Consider the following 17,077-nt stretch of genomic DNA (forward strand, 5'->3'; position numbering starts at 1 on the left):
TGTGTGTGTGTGTGTGTGTGTGTGTGTGTGTGTGACATAAAGTTCAATGTTACCTGCATGTCTGGCACCTTCGACAAATCCGCAGAGAATACACAGACACCTGCTTCTGTGTATGCGTACGTGACCATGGGTCGATGGTGTGTATGTGTGTGAGACTGTCTCTCTGTTGCAGTGCCTTTCAGGGAGAGCCCCTCCTACTCGTCCCGTCGCCGGGGGGCGTGTGTGTCGCCGCGCCGCTCCCTGATCCGCTCGGCCAGTGACAACGCTCTGGACGAGAGTCTGCCCGCCCCCTCGCCCGCCCCCTCGCTGCACAGCCTGCCCCCGCTGGAGCCGGACGACATCGGCCCCGCCCAGCGCAGTCCACAGGCGGCTCACGCACACACACGCAGCCTCAGGAGACAAACGCGCGGACATCTCAGGTGCGCCCGACCTGGCGTTATAGATTACACGAGGTGATAGTTAGCGCGTTAACACCAGAAATGCTGTTGTGGTTACAAGCTCTTGTAATGAGCAGAGGAGTTCAGTGAACAATGTGTTGTGCTAAAGTGGAAGTGCCTGAGGAAATGTGGGCTGGTGGGAGGGGCTTAACTCAATGTCTCTTCCAAGGGCTTGGTTTCAAGACATGTATGCGTGTGTGTATGCGTGTCTGTATGTACACATGTATGTGTGTATGCATGATGCTGTGTATTACATGTACGAATTTGTGTGTATTTTATGTGTGCATTTGTGCATGTGTGTACGTACGTGTGTGCATCTGTGTGTGTGTACGTACGTGTGTACACATCTGTGTGTGTGTGTGCGTACATGTGTGTATGTACACGTGTGTGTGTGTACATGTGTGTGTGTGTGTGTGTGCGTACATGTGTGTATGTACACGTGTGTGTGTGTACATGTGTGTGTGTGTGTGTGTACATGTGTGTGTGTGTGTGTGTGTACACATCTGTGTGTGTGTGTGTGCGTACATGTGTGTATGTACACGTGTGTGTGTACATGTGTGTGTGTGTGTGTGTGTGTGTGTGCGTACATGTGTGTATGTACACGTGTGTGTGTGTGTGTGTGTGTGTGTGTGCGTACATGTGTGTATGTACACGTGTGTGTGTGTACATGTGTGTGTCTGTGTGTGTGTGTGTGTGTGTGTGTGTGCGTACATGTGTGTATGTACACGTGTGTGTGTGTACATGTGTGTGTGTGTGTGTGTGTGTGTGTGTGTGTGTGTGCGTACATGTGTGTATGCACACGTGTGTGTGTGTACATGTGTGTGTGTGTGTGTGTGTGTGTGTGTGTGTGTGTGTGTGTGTGTGTGTGTGTGTGTGTACATGTGTGTGTGTGTGTGTGTGTGTGTGTGTGTGCAGTCCTGGTAGTCCTGTCCAGAGGGAGCCCAGTCCCCCTGCTGTTCCCCGTGGGTCTAAGCGCAGGCTGTACAGTGCTGTCCCCGGCCGAACCTTCATCGCCGTCAACTCACACACTCCGCAGGGTGAGGGCGAGATCACACTCAACCGCGGGGAGAGGGTCAAAGGTCAGTCTGTCCTACCGTGTTAGGGTCACCCTTACACAATACATAATATACTTTTATAAGTTTTCTCCAAAATGCTTTTTGTAAAAAAAAAAATTTTGATTTTTATATTGCGTTGTGTTCAGCTCGAAGTAAAGAGGTTTAAAGATAATAATAAATAAAAATATAACTACAAAGTACTTAATATTGTGGCTTGTCATGAGCGGCCAAAAGGCTAATGAGTGTTACAAAATATTGTCTATGTACCTTTAAATACCTGTGACTTGTGAGAGCCTGAGAATATTCTGCTAAAGCATGATCACGCTGCTCCCCCAGTGCTGAGCATTGGTGAGGGAGGATTCTGGGAGGGGTCAGTTAAAGGACGAACTGGATGGTTTCCTGCGCACTGCGTAGAGGAGGTGCAGCTGAGACAGTACGACCCGCGGCTAGGTTAGAGCGCTCGCACGCTCGCACACACACACACACACACGAGTATAATCGCATGTTCCAGTATCAAATTCACAAATAATGTTTAGCATGTCATTAACAGTATTATTCAGCACTGTGATATGTCAAATCAGTAAACTGTCACACTCGCCGTTCATGTGAGGGATTTGTTTGGCAGAGACAAGAGAGGATCGTACCAAGAGGCTATTTAGGCACTACACCGTTGGGTCCTATGACAACTACACCTCCTACAGGTACAGAGTCTCTATGACAACTACACCTCCTACAGGTACAGAGTCTCTCTGTTGTGAGTGTTTGTGTGTGACGGATGCGTGTGTCCATCTCCAGTGATTATGTCATAGAGGAGAAAAGCGCCACTCTGCAGAAGAGAGACAGCGAGGGGTTCGGCTTCGTCCTGCGAGGGGCTAAAGGTCCGTTACTCCACCATACATGCACACACGCACACCTGCACACACGCACACCTGCACAAATGCACACACACCTGCACAAACGTAGATGCACAAACGCACATGCACAAATGCACACGTGCACAAACGCACACACACACCTGCACAAATGCACACACACACCTGCACAAACGTACATGCACAAACACACATGCACAAATGCACACGTACACAAACGCACATGCACACCTGAACAAACGCACACATGCACAAATGCGCACACGCACACCTGCACAAACACACACACACACATCCGTGCATGCACAAATGCACACACACACACACATCCACACATGCAACCGCACACATACACATCCACACATGCACAAAGGCACATGCACACATCCACGCACACACACGCACACACACACACACACACACACACACACACACACACACACACACACACACACACACACACGCACACACACATACACACACATCTTTAAACTTTGCCATGACATATGTATAATACATAACCTGTAACTATAATGAGATGCATTTTCCAGACCTAACCCAACCTTTACCACAGTTATGGTTAACCTTTTCCTTCAATTTTAAGAATTAAATACATAGTTTTTGCAAAAAAAAGCACTTTGTCTTGAAAATGTATGAAAGTAAACACCAGCTCATGCAGACATGTGTCCTCCAACGTAAACACACGACCGCCTCTCACACACCCACCATGTCTGTTTATCTTCTCCCTTATCAGCTGAAACGCCCATCGAAGAGTTCACGCCGACCCCGGCGTTCCCTGCTCTGCAGTACCTGGAGTCCGTGGACCTGGAAGGCGTGGCATGGAGGGCGGGGCTACGAACCGGGGACTTCCTTATAGAGGTGAGGGGCTGGAGTGTCGAACCGCTGACAATCACAGTCCATATCACCATCGTATGATGTGCGTTTTCAACCCATCACACAGTTCAGAATAGTGATTGTAGCTTGTGAGAATGTTTCAGTGAAATGTATAGATTTGTCAGAAGGTTGACTTGAAATGAAAGACGTTCATATCTGTCTTGTAGGTGAATGGAGTGAGTGTCGTCAAAGTGGGCCACAGGCAGGTCGTGTCTCTGATACGACAGGGAGGGAGTCGTCTCGTTATGAAAGTGGTGTCAGTCACACGCAAACCTGACACTGGAGATGTTGTCCGTAAGAAGGGTACATATCCACACGCCTGCTTTAAATACACATACACGTGGAGTCACATGGTCTCTGCTTTACCTCACCCTTAAGCTCTGTGAATTGTCAGTGTATGAAATGTGCTCAAAAAATACATTTCTTTTTTTTTGTTTATTTCAAACTTCAGTGTATCTAAGGTTACAATGCAGTGCTACTATGCTGAACCGTGTAAGGTTATAATGCAGTGCTGCTGTGGTTAACCATGTAAGGTTTTTATGCAGTGCTACTGTGGTTTAACTGTGCAAGGTTATGATGCAGTGCTACTGTAGTTAACCATGTAAGTTTATACTGCAGTGCCTCTGTGGTTAACTGTGTAAGGTTATAATGCAGTGCTGCTGTGGTTAACTGTGTAAGGTTATAATGCAGTGCTGCTGTGGTTAACTGTGTAATTTTATGATGCAGTGATGCTGTGGTTAACTGTGTAAGGTTATAATGCAGTGCTGTTGTGGTTAACTGTGTAAGGTTATGATGCAATGATGCTGTGGTTAACTGTGTAAGGTTATAATGCAGTGCTGTTGTGGTTAACTGTGTAAGATTATAATGCAGTACTGCTGTGATTAACTGTGTAAGGTTATAATGCAGTGCTGCTGTGGTTAACTGTAAGTTTATGATGCAGTGATGCTGTGGTTAACTGTGTAAGGTTATAATGCAGTGCTGCTGTGGTTAACTGTGTAAGTTTATGATGCAGTGATGCTGTGGTTAACTGTGTAAGGTTATAATGCAGTGCTGTTGTGGTTAACTGTGTAAGGTTATAATGCAGTACTGCTGTGGTTAACTGTGTAAGGTTATAATGCAGTGCTGCTGTGGTTAACTGTGTAAGTTTATGATGCAGTGATGCTGTGGTTAACTGTGTAAGGTTATAATGCAGTGCTGTTGTGGTTAACTGTGTAAGGTTATAATGCAGTACTGCTGTGGTTAACTGTGTAAGGTTATGATGCAGTAATGCTGTGGTTAATTGTGTAAGGTTATGATGTAGTGCTGCTGTGGTTAACTGTAAGGTTATAATGCAGTGGCATTGTGGTGGACTGTGTAAGGTTATAATGCAGTGCTGCTGTGGTGAACTGTGTATGGTTATGATGCAGTGCTGCTGTGGTGAACTGTGTAAGGTTATGATGTAGTGCTGCTGTGATGAACTGTGTAAGGTCATAATGCAGTGCTGCTGTGGTGAACTGTGTATGGTTATGATGCAGTGCTGCTGTGGTGAACTGTGTAAGGTTATAATGCAGTGCTGCTGTGGTGAACTGTGTAAGGTTATAATGCAGTGCTGCTGTGCTGAACTGTGTAAGGTTATAATGCAGTGCTGCTGTGGTGAACTGTGTAAGGTTATAATGCAGTGCTGTTGTGCTGAACTGTGTAAGGTTATAATGCAGTGCTGCTGTGCTGAACTGTGTAAGGTTATGATGCAGTGCTGTTGTGCTGAACTGTTCTTTTTGCTTACCCAATAAACATTCAGCTCCTCCGCCTCCCAAGAGGGATCCTAGCACCAGCCTAACCCTGCGGTCCAAGAGCATGACAGCAGAGCTTGAAGAAATGGGTACGACACACACACACACACACACACACACACACACACACACACACACACACACGCGCACACACACACACGCACGCACGCACACACACACACGCGCACACACACACACACACACGCGCACACACACACACACACACACACGCGCGTGCGCGCACACACACACGCACACACACAGACACACACACACACACAGGCGCGCACACACACACACACGCACGCACGCACGCACACACACACACGCGCACACACACACACACACACACACACGCGCGTGCGCGCACACACACACGCACACACACAGACACACACACACACACACACAGGCGCGCGCACACACACACACACACACACACACACACACACACACACACACTCACATCCTCTTTAAACTTTGTCAGGACATACTGTATGTATAATACATAACCCATCATCTGTAGTGATATGCATTTCCATACCTAAACCCAGCCATAACCGCAGTTGAGGTTAACCTTTGCCTTCAGTGTAAAGAATGGAATACATAGCTTTTGCAACGTTCTGCTTGGGTGTTTGGTGGAGGGTGACCTTTTACCTTTACTCTTTATTTGGTTCTGTGCTGTTTGTCACTCAGGGATCCAATATAAGCCACTTTGATAGGAAACAAACTATCTTACTTATCTGACATCCATTTTCTGACTCTGTTCTTCTGAGAGAATTTCCTCATGTTTGATATACTTTCACTCAATACGTACTGGACATGGACACGTATTGCATGTCTGTGTGCCCAACACTGTTACACTCTTCTGTCAAATCACCCCCCAAACGCCTTGTGAATGTTTTAGACTCTCCAGGGTGACGCATGCCACTGCAGGGCAATGATGTTTGATTGCATTTCCCCCTCTGCCCCCTCAGTAATGCTAGTTCTTCCAAATAAAGGTTGTGACTTATCAAGTTCCAAACTTGGCATTTTGGTTCTCTATATAAAGACCTTAGAAAATCTGTGTCGAAGTACATGGACACACACATAGATGAAACCTACTTTGAAACATTCTCTGGAAGTGTGAGGCACTTCTAATCAGAATTATAATGTCTCTCGGGAGCAACTGTCCCAGGACGGGTACCCTCACACATCCTGTGGGGAATGTCACTCTTTTGTATACATCCTGTAGTTTGATTCCAGCAGCTCAGGAATCACAATGGCTGTAAAGAATTGCACATGTGCTTGCAAAACACCAGCCATTCTTACATGAGGCCTGAAGAAAAGAAGAGAAAAGGGTTGAAAGGGGGTGGGAGAGGAGAAGAACACGGCTCAGACAAGCGCAGTGGTGGCATTCACGGGGCCGTGATGATTGAGAAGATGTCTTAATATCAACGTACCGTAAATGCATGAGCTAAGACATGAGAATTACAAGCAGTTTTCAGGTTTCAGATGCATTTTTATTAGTTTCCATAATGATTTTTTTTTTTGTGGAAAAAAAAGATATTGCCCAAATTATTTTTACATTTAACTATAACCTTGTTATGTTTTTTTCTGAGAAACAATATTTATTGTGTGACTCTGACAACAGTAATTCTCATGCTGTGTATTGTACTGTTTTAAAATTACAGCTGCAAACTGCATGTCTTCACAAAACATAATCACATTGTCCGTTGCTACCACTTCAAGGAAACTTCACAACAACAATTTGGGAGCTTCAAAATCACATGAATACAGTCCATGCTGCTATGATGATAAAGAAAACCTTAGAACACTCATACTAGATGCATGGCCTCACTTTCCCATCATCATTACACTGGACAGCCTGTTCACTATGACAACCAAAGGCCGGTTCACACTTACGAACTGTTGATCTTGTGAGACAATCAGGAAGTGTAGAGTCTTTTCTGCTTCTTATTTACAAGCCTCGCGCAGGAGGAGAGGAGGTAAGAGACACTGGCTCTGCACCCCAGTGGGATTTTCATGGCATGGTTGTGGGACTGGTCGTCTTCATCACGCATGTGTGAGATGTGGTTTGTAAAGTGTGTGTGCGGTATATGCGTGTGACTGCAAGAGAATGCCTTTTACTTTTTTAACTTTTATTTTATTTACCAAATGGTGTTAAGAAAGTGTTTTTTTGAGTTTTTGAGTGGGTGTGTTTCATATAGAGGATTTGATGGCGTTTTGGGGTGTGCGTCTGTTTCAGAGAAGGGTTTTGTGTTGGTGTTTTTGAATGTGTGTTTGTACGTGTTCCTCACAGAGAAGCTGGATGAGATGCTGAGTTCACCACAAGAGCCTGTAGTGGTGATGAGGCCACGCCCCTCGGAGCCAGACTCCAGAATAGCCACTGTGAAACAGAGACCGACCAGCCGCCGCATTACTCAGGCCGAGATCAGTGTAAGACACACACACAACACAAATGGATTTAGCCTTACAATGTTTAAGATGACAAAAGAAACTTAAACTATATATATTTTTGCTTGGGTCTGCATGTTTCTCTGCGTGCATGTGTGTGTGCAGTCTCTGTTTGAAAGGCAAGGGATACCAGTGTCTGCTGGAGTGTCTCTAGGCGTGGACAAAAGTCACATGCAACTTCCCCGTGGAATGTCCAGAACCAAGTCCTTTGGTGAAACAGTTTTTCCAGTTCCACACATCCACAGGGTTGCCAACTCTCACGCATTGAGTGTGAGACACACGCATTTGACCGTTTTCACACGCTCTCACGCCAAACATCCGATTTCTCACACTGAAAAAAAACCTAGTTTATTTAACTCTGATCTACATCTATGATTCAATGAGTTACTAGTTCGCTCTGGCGCCAACCACCGGCGATCAATAGATCGCGATATAACACTTAATTTGTGTCCATTTTACGTTCGCCGCCCATCGACAACTTACGTTCAAACCCCCGTCCACAATTTACACTCGCCACCTCCTCCAGGTTCAAATCTCACTCCAAGTGATCTTGAAAAGTTGGCAACCCTGCGTCCATACACATACACATTCTCATATAGTGGACATTCCTGCATCTGCTTCAACACATGATTGGCACATGAAGTTTGTTCACACAGATATGCTCATACTTCTACATGAATATTATTTTGTGTAGGTGCTCCAGAAGATGAGAGAATTTCTGCTTTGATTGGTGAACATCGGTTTCCAAGAAGCTCTTCAATGACAGACAGCTTCCGACAAGACAGCATCCCGCCCCCTCCACAAACTGCACCTCCTCCACCTCCAACACCCTACTTTCTGGACTCTGGACCTCCCCCATCATTTTTGCCACCTCCACCCCCAACACGTGCAGCCAATCAGAACCGCTCAAGCTTCCGGCCAGGGGCGGAACCTAAGATCCACGGTCCTGTCACAACTGACCGGCAGAGGAAAGCTCGCTCAATGATTATTCTTCAGGACACCGCCCACCTGCCGGTAGAGCCTGCCCCTATTCCCAGGCCAGCGACGCCTACATCTGGGGCTGTCCCACCCGAGCGCGGTCGCAGACGGGGCCAGGCCGTGGAGAACCCATATGCCAACGTGGGCCGTCTGAGTGCGGTTTATACCCCTGCCAAGCCCCAACGCAGAAAGAGCCCACTGGTCAAACAAGGGCAGGTAGAGGAGGGGGCGGCCGCCCAGGTGGGCCGGGATCCCTCCCCGTTAGGACGGGCTCGGATCCCCCACAGCAGCCGAGCAGAGCAGTTCCAGCAGCAGGTTCTCTCAGAGAGGGCCAGGATCACGCCTCCAGGGGCTCGACGCAGGCCCAGTGTGTTCCTCTCTGTGGAGGGCAGCACCACAGAGCCTCAAACCACTCCCTTACTGTCCCAGTCGCACTCGGTGGACGAGCTGGCCGAGCTGCCTCCGCCCGCCCCCATGCTCTCTCCTGGCCCACCGCCGGGGGGCTCCACCTTTATACATCCACTCACAGGACGGCCTCTGGACCCCTCCTCTCCCTTAGCACTTGCACTGGCCGCGCGAGAGCGTGCCCTCAGCGGCCGTACCACGCCCACTCCCACGCCCACTCCCTCGCCATCACCCACTCAGGGCAGAGCGGTGGAGAGGCCGGAGACAGAAGGAGGAGTCACGCCCCCTGCTCCTCTCGAGGCCCCAACCTCCGATTCTTGGAGGGAGGAGCCTATCAGCATCACCACGGATACAGCTAGTCAGGTGACCAGCGGCAGCCCAGGATCTGGGCGAAGCTTGGAAGACACGCTGGTGCCACCTTCCCTGCAGATCATCCAACCAGGCCTGATGGACACAGAGCAACCAGGGGTTCCTCCTTCCATGCCTTCACCTGCCCCGACCCTCTCGAACCTAGCAGGACGAAGCCTGACCATGAGCTCCGAGGAGGAAGCAGAGCCCTACACCGTCACCCTGCCCCCAGCTCTGCTCTCATCCAGCGATGAAGAAACCAGGGAAGAACTCCGCAAGATCGGCATCGTTCCGCCCCCTCAGCCCTTCGCCAATGGCCTTTTAATGAAGGAAACATCCAAAGCCTCCCTCGCCATTTCTCCAGGGGCTTCACGGCCGTCCATAGCGAAGACCTCTTCTGGCAAAGCGAGTGACTCGGCGGCAGACTCCGGTGTCGAGGATCCCCACATGGAGACCACTAGTACTGTTTCCACGGTTTCCAGCATGTCCACTTTGTCCTCAGAGAGCACAGACTCCACACATGCCAGCAAGCCACGTTGTGGGGTGGGGCGTGGCCGCCCCGCCCATCTCAGGGACCCGCTACTCAAACAGTCATCAGACAGCGAGCTGCTTCCACACCCACCCAGCACAGGCCCCGCCCGCCCACGCTACCTGTTCCAAAGACGCTCCAAACTCTGGGGGGAGGAGCCCAGGGCTCAGGTGGCTGATGATAGTAGGCCTGCTGCAATGGGGGCGGAGTTACTGAGTAAAGACACACATTCTCTAGGGGAGGAACCACCAATGGGAGCTCCGCTCGACCCTGGCAGGAGATCACCTGTAGGTGGGGCCAGGTAAGACACTCCTGTGAGTGACGCAGCTGTCTGCACACATTTGGCCTAAACAGTTCACACACTTGCATGAATCGATTTTTTTCTGCATCTTAAAGTAACACAGAAACACCACTGCACACAGCTGTTAGTCTGTTGAATTCCGTCACACACCCCTTGTTCACACATCTCATTTTATGGCATAACACACCTGTGTGTGTCTCTATATGTCCTTGCAGATGTGAGGAGAATGGAGAAGAGTAAATCGTAGGTTTTTAGCTCTGTGGGTAAAAACAACTATTCGTCCAACTAACTTTCTCTTTCACTAAAACTCCTTACTGCAGCATTATCTAATGCTGCAATATGAAGCATTACTCTTGATGTAGTAAAACAAAACCATAACTGGACTAATTCACAAAAGCAACACACATATATACTATATATCTGCACTTTATTCCAGGAGCCTGTCTGCCTAAGCTTTTTACACTACTATATAGGACAGTAGTGCAGGGTGGTATTTCACTTAAACTCTAACTGAGGTGGGTTTCAGCTTTTAGCTGGTTTCAGAAGTCTTTAACGTACAGTACAGTTTTTTTTTTTATAAGAAAACTGTTTACAGCAGTAACTGTATGCCTCCACAGAAAAGACTTTTAGCACATACATCTGATGTCCTGTACGGTTTACAGTGTACTTATTCCTGCACTGTAACTGACTGGAGTATTTTTAGATTCACTGTCTGACTGAAACGTCCTCCCTCCTCCTCCCCGCCATTTCCGCTGGGTAGACTCTTCAGCAGTCTCGGTGAGCTCCACACCATCTCTCAGAGGAACTATGGCACTACTTTCACCATCCGCCCCGGCAGCCGCTACCCGGTGACCCGCCGCACGCCCAGCCCCGGCGCTTCGTCGGAGCGGAGCGAACCCTTGGGGCCCGTGCGCTCCTTTGGCCCCCACCACCACCAGCACCACCACCACCACCACCACACCATCCTCAAGTCGTCCAGCCTGAGCCTCCCGCAGGAGCCCAAGGAGGTGCGGTTCGTCATGCGGAGCGCGAGCGCTCGGGCCCGAAGCCGCTCCCCGTCCCCGTCGCCCTGTGCCTCCCCCTGCCCCTCCCCAGTGCTGGGCGGGCCCCTTCTGGCCCTGCGGCCCTTCAGACAGCGCCCCCTGGCACTGTGGAGTAAGTATGACGTGGGCGAGTGGTTAGAGAGCGTGGGACTAGGAGAGCACCGTGCACGCTTCTTGGAACACGAGATCGAAGGCGCTCATCTGCCCGCGCTCACCAAGGATGACCTGGCGGAACTCGGGGTCACGCGGGTGGGTCACCGTATGAACATTGAACGCGCACTGAAACAGCTACTGGATAGCTCAGGAGCCTGAGAAATTGGAACACACTTTTTGAATAATCCTTGCCAAATTGTACCACTTTTATTTGCAAGCCACTCAGACCTCGGCTAGATAAGCCTTAGCTTTACCCAGCCTAACCTTTCGATCACTTTAAAAAACTCCTCTTATCACTAACACGCGACCTTGCTACTACTCGCCACCCTATACAACAAACCTACTCTAATATACACAAAGCTAACACTCAAGCCACACTCCTACCACCCAAGGCTTATTCAATCTAAAATCTACACCCAAACTGTAGCACGGTTGTGCTTGGGGTCGACAGCTACAGTTTAAAGGTTATGTGATCAGCATATTTGCCATGTACACCACAATTTAATTGCACAGAACCAAGAGAATAGCCATCATCTACTAGCACAATACAAATAAAATAATGTTATAAATACATTTAGATGGTAGAATTCTAAGAGTGCCCAGGGAATTAAATATATCTGTGCTGGAAATGTGCCATACTACAAGATGAAGAGTTGAGGATTATGAATTGGGAGCTAAAACGCTAGTCAACTTTTTTTTTTTCCATGTCAATGCTTCCAGGCACCCAGGGTTTAAGATATTTATTCACAATCTTGTCAGTTTTCAACAACAACATCAGCGACAACAAAAACGCCATGCTGGTACCTTTGGATTTCTTACCGCGACTGAACTTGGCACGTGAGCATACGTGTCAGCATGTGGAAGAGTGAAGCGACAATCTCCCTTTAAAGGTGCAATATGTGGGGGGAACCTTATTAGCAGCCTTTGGCTGGACCAGTCTGCCATTGTTTTGATAATACAAGCTAATCTCTGTGTATGAGTGTTTGAACTGGTTTCGTCATACTTTATTCATCTAATCAATTACTCCGTGATGTTTAGAACAATGTACACACATTAGTAGCATCAAATTTGATTGTTAAAAAAAGCCCAGAGGCAGATCTATCGTAGGAACATAATTAGGAGCTAAAAATGATAGTGACTTTTTAAAAATGATTTATGATATTTTAACTTAATTGTAAAAATCCCACATAATGCACCTTTAACCCTGCTACAAACTTTCATAATACAAGTGTGGCCTTGAGATAATACTGCCGCCATCTAAATTTGATAAAGAAGCATATTTTCAGTGAATACATTCAATTTTATATGTATATGATATATATGGGCTTATATATTCAAAGAGAAGAATGTATGAGTGTTAACTGAAATATTTGTCTTATCCCTGTGTGATTGTGTTCATTTGGTCATATTTTAACTTTGTTATATTATATTAAATATGAATTAATGACTTAAGCCCAAACATAGTTACTCTCTCCCCGATAGTATTGCTGTGATTTCTTAGATCTAAAATATTTCCAGTAAAGAAAGTACATTTCTTAAACATGAAAAGTAATTTAAAAATGTTGAAACATCCTCTGGTTTGTCATTTATGAATAAATGTGAGGTAAGATTGTTAACGGAGTATTTATTTAAAGCGGAAGCACTCAAATACTATGGGGAGTAGACAGCACATTATTTGTTCAATTTTGTCTTCTATATGGATTAACAAGGTAATTCATCGTCATGATTTAATACTGATATGTAAAATCTGATTATTGGAATGTTACTTTGTGTAATTGATACGTTGGGAATTTTATTCTTATAGACTTTGGTTGAGATTTATTGAGCACAAAAGTTATACTACTTAAGGGCTTACACAGTAATAATCAAAAACCATGGTAATTATTAATAATGTTTTTTATGCAGATCCATGGAAATGTGAATTTACACATTTGGACATGCAGACAGGCACTTTTCAGGAAAGAAGAAAGATATTTCTATACCACTGTTTTGGCCTTTCATTAAATATCAAGTATAGGGTTAGATAGTTATCTATCCGAGCCATGAAATACCAACATGACATTTTAGGGGGACTTGATGTTTTTGATTTGTTAGGGGGGAAATCAGTGTGTGTAAATGGAGATAGATTTTCTTGTAATGCTGTGTGAACTACTGGAGTGTAGCCGTTAGTGTCTAAGGTTAACTCATTATTTCTGCGAACTGGCCTGAAATGGTTAATGCTGTTTTTGAAGAGGTCCATGCCCGCCTTAGCCATGTTCTTCAACACTCTTCAACAATTTCTCTGATGTTAACCAAAGTACTATAACTTATAGTTTTTTGGAATTTCTCATTAACCAGAATAATTAGGCGGAGTGCTAAATACAGTACAGGCCTAGCGTCAGTCTGTCGTCAGGATGCTAACACACAAGTCAAGGGACTCACACATGCCTCTCGTCCAGATGATAAATTTGCACAAAGCGGAGGGTGCTACTTTTATAAGCCATCTGCATAGGCCACTGCTGTTCCCTCTCACATCCTCTCATCAGAGCACACAGAATCCCTCTCCAAGACAGGCTAGACGCATTCGTCTTTTACACCACGTATCTATACACAGCTGCTAACCTCCGTATACAGTACGTAATGTCCGGGAGGATGCAGATCACCATAGTAACAACTGCTGAATTGCCGAAGCAATTATCCGCTAGGGTGAACAGCCCGTGTGGGGCGTCCATTTATCAACACAAAGGACCTCTTCCTTTGGACTTTTGATGTTTTTGTTGTTAAATTAAGTATTTCTGAGTAGAAAGTCTGAACTTGTATGCTTTCAAGAGAATATTGTACTCAAATAAGTTGACACGCCATGTATAACGGTGTTTTTGATAAAGGAAACATGATGAAACCTGGATAAGTCTGAATGCATTTAACGTACCAGCCCCTATTATCGGCCACCTCGAAACACCATCGAAATGTTCGCTAACTTTAATTAAATAGAAGTATTTCACTAAACACAATTATGTGATACTTGTGTAAATTAATGTCCTAAACTCATATGACCATGTTTTTTCTGTAATATTTTTGTATCGTGTAGTATCGTGAGATGAACGTCCCCTGATATCGGCTAACACACTTCCGGTTTTTCGTAGCTCATCATTCGGTAAAGAACAACGCATATAATTGTAAAAACAAGTACATATACTTTTTTTTCGTTAGTATAAAATGGAATGTTATTTTATTACGCTTTTAACTGGCCCTGTTAAAAAAAAGACCTCATCAAACTGGATGGGCTTACTGGACTCAGAATGGACTCAGAATGGACTCCTTGTATTCTTGACTATGAACACTTCCGTTTTCAAATAGTATGGCTCGGCATACTCTAACCTTTTCTTTCTTTTGCTATATGCTACTCATTTTGGCTATAATCAAAGTTAAAGTTAAACTCAGAACATTTTCAGAAAAACTGAAGAAATACTCGGAGCACTGTTGTGTACCTCATTGCTCGGCGTCTGCGAAGTTTAATGGAAGTTTAAATTTCTATAGCTTTCTGGCTCAGAGCTCAGAAAACAGTGGTTAATAAACATCTGTCGGGACCACTATGTCGTTTTACGTCTGTAGCAGACGTTTCACAACAGAGCACTTGGTTGAACCTCAAACCACAGAGGGTCGGAGAAGACTGGTAAAAGGTGCAGTGCAATTGGTTTTTGAATGGAACGGCTACAGTACTCGGGCCCCGTGGCCCAGTGTGTGGGAGAGGAGAGAAACACCATCTGAACCCACCTCGCTGGAACATCTATCAACAGATTTTGCATTGGATCACAATTTCTGTGCTGTCCCCGCGTCATCATCGCTAGACATGTCTTGCACTGAAAATGAAGATCTGTCCCGTGAAGTGGAGGAGCTGAGAATTCAACTACAGGAACAATGCGTCCAGCTAACTTTTGGACTTCCGTCCAGGCTCTGTCGAGGATATTAAATTTTACACCAGGTAATGTGTAGTAAACACCACAATAACAATGAAGAGGTGATCCAATCATGGTTGTCAAGGTTAGGTCATATTTCATTCACTGAATAACAGGTCATATGTTCCAGTGTTGGGTGTCTGGAGAGTCAGTTTCCAGCACAGTTACTGGTTTTCTTGCCCAGATATACAACTGAGCAATCAGTACTGGACACCAGCCCTCCAAGACTTGAACTGAGGACTCCTGCTCTAAAGATTAACATTTTAATAACTGGAATAAATGACCAGCTATAAATGCTACAATGTGGTATAGAGCCTCACTGTAGGAGTGATGGTGGTGTCTGACACCCGAGTCCAGTGCAATGTGACATATACCACCAATATAATATAATGGGCCATGTCACAGTGGGTACATTTTTACATTTTTTTTTTAGATATAGATAGATTTCAACTTTATTGTCATTGCTCATTACAGGCACATGGCAACAAAATGCAGTTAACATCTACCAGAAGTGCAAATAGTAGCAATAGTGCAAAAATGACAGGGCAAGTGTGCAATAAGTATACATAGTGCAAGAGATTACAGTATGTTAGAATAAATTACTATTATAAATATGCAAAAATAGATTCACTATGGATACAGGTATGTAGATATGTACATGAACATGTTGGAGGCTGCATTGAAACTGTATTGATCAACTATTGTGATGTGTTATTTACACATCAGCTGAGTGTACAGTTATGTCGTGGTAATAATAATAGTGATAATAACAGCTCTGATTGCTGAGAGTAGTATGGAGGCAGAGTTGGTAGTCCGCTGTGTGCAGTATGAGTGGTAGTGTTATCATTTTACATTGTTACCTATTACCACAGAGGCAGGTGCACCCTATTGATGAATCGTCCCTTTTCCTAATGCACCTTGCTGCTGGTTTGAAGGAGAGACATGGGACAGCGCTTTATCACCCATTCTTCCACAGGGCGTCAAATTATTTCAATGTGGACAACCTACCTCTTCACACATCTTGGATCTGTGTGTATATGGAGGTCATCAGAGGAAGTGAAAGCCAACCTCCCTAAAGAGTTCCTGCCATTCCTAAAGATTTTTCTGACAGTGTTGGACTGTACTGAGCTCAGGTGTCAGACGCCATCATCACCACTCCTACAAAGTGAGATGTACTCCACATACAAACCTCACTGCACCATGAAGGGTGTAGTGACATTTGTCTCAATTTATGCTGGGTCAGTGAGTGATTGTTCAAATGGTCGGTACCGGCCAAGCTGCTCTCAGAAGAAATGGCAGTGAATGTTGACGAGGGCTTTCTCATTACTGATCAAGTTAAATCTAAGGTATACGGACTTTGACAGGCCCAATGCAGAGAGCATTTTTCTCCTTTCTCTTAAGCCATACCTTGATCGTTTTGCTGAAATGCTATGACTCTTTGTCTTGTTTCATAATTCCGTCCCGGTTTCAACTCCCTGACTGATGGCAACAGACGTTTCAAGAATTTGTTGATAGACCTGGGAATTCGGAGGCAGAAAAGTATAAAGCCCTTGCCTAGATTGCTCTACTAATAAAATGTGTGGTGATTTGTTCTTCTTCATGGACCTGGCCCAACATAATTTTATATCTCAAATCTAACTGCCAATATAGCATACTGAGTAGTTGCACACTTAAATGATTCACAATGTCAAATTCAGAAGCTTAGTGTATGCAACTAAGATGTCGGACCAGACAATTAACAAATGTATCATACATAACAGGTTCTATTTGTTAGAGAAACCTGATTTTGGCCTGGCCCAACATAATTTTATCCTTCAAATCTAACTGGAAACATGGCACATCCAGCAGTGGTGCATAGAAGTCAACTGGCAATTTCAAAGTCATAGTGATGGCCTTATTCA

General features: G+C 45.6%; 1 protein-coding gene across 11 annotated transcripts in view; it reads left to right on the plus strand.

The window, feature by feature from the left end:
• shank3b (SH3 and multiple ankyrin repeat domains 3b) overlaps positions 1-14,170 on the plus strand; it is a 27,414-nt gene extending 13,244 nt beyond the window's left edge. For 6 of the 11 annotated variants that reach the window (XM_077005235.1, XM_077005236.1, XM_077005237.1 and 3 more), the window contains 13 exons: positions 155-419; positions 1,353-1,516; positions 1,829-1,942; positions 2,118-2,193; positions 2,288-2,370; positions 3,119-3,243; positions 3,426-3,561; positions 5,036-5,116; positions 6,995-7,015; positions 7,330-7,466; positions 7,590-7,695; positions 8,179-10,045; positions 10,806-14,170. In XM_077005235.1, the coding sequence (XP_076861350.1) occupies positions 155-419; positions 1,353-1,516; positions 1,829-1,942; positions 2,118-2,193; positions 2,288-2,370; positions 3,119-3,243; positions 3,426-3,561; positions 5,036-5,116; positions 6,995-7,015; positions 7,330-7,466; positions 7,590-7,695; positions 8,179-10,045; positions 10,806-11,400 (3,770 nt within the window). In that variant the 3' untranslated portion in view covers positions 11,401-14,170. Of the gene's footprint in view, positions 1-154; positions 420-1,352; positions 1,517-1,828; positions 1,943-2,117; positions 2,194-2,287; positions 2,371-3,118; positions 3,244-3,425; positions 3,562-5,035; positions 5,117-6,994; positions 7,016-7,329; positions 7,467-7,589; positions 7,696-8,178; positions 10,046-10,260; positions 10,309-10,805 lie in introns of all 11 variants that reach the window. The other 5 variants (XM_077005241.1, XM_077005242.1, XM_077005238.1 and 2 more) reach the window with 5 other exon arrangements.
• The last annotated feature ends 2,907 nt before the right edge of the window (positions 14,171-17,077 follow it).

This window comes from Brachyhypopomus gauderio, chromosome 5 (genome assembly GCF_052324685.1).
Source record: "Brachyhypopomus gauderio isolate BG-103 chromosome 5, BGAUD_0.2, whole genome shotgun sequence".
NCBI lineage: Eukaryota > Metazoa > Chordata > Actinopteri > Gymnotiformes > Hypopomidae > Brachyhypopomus > Brachyhypopomus gauderio.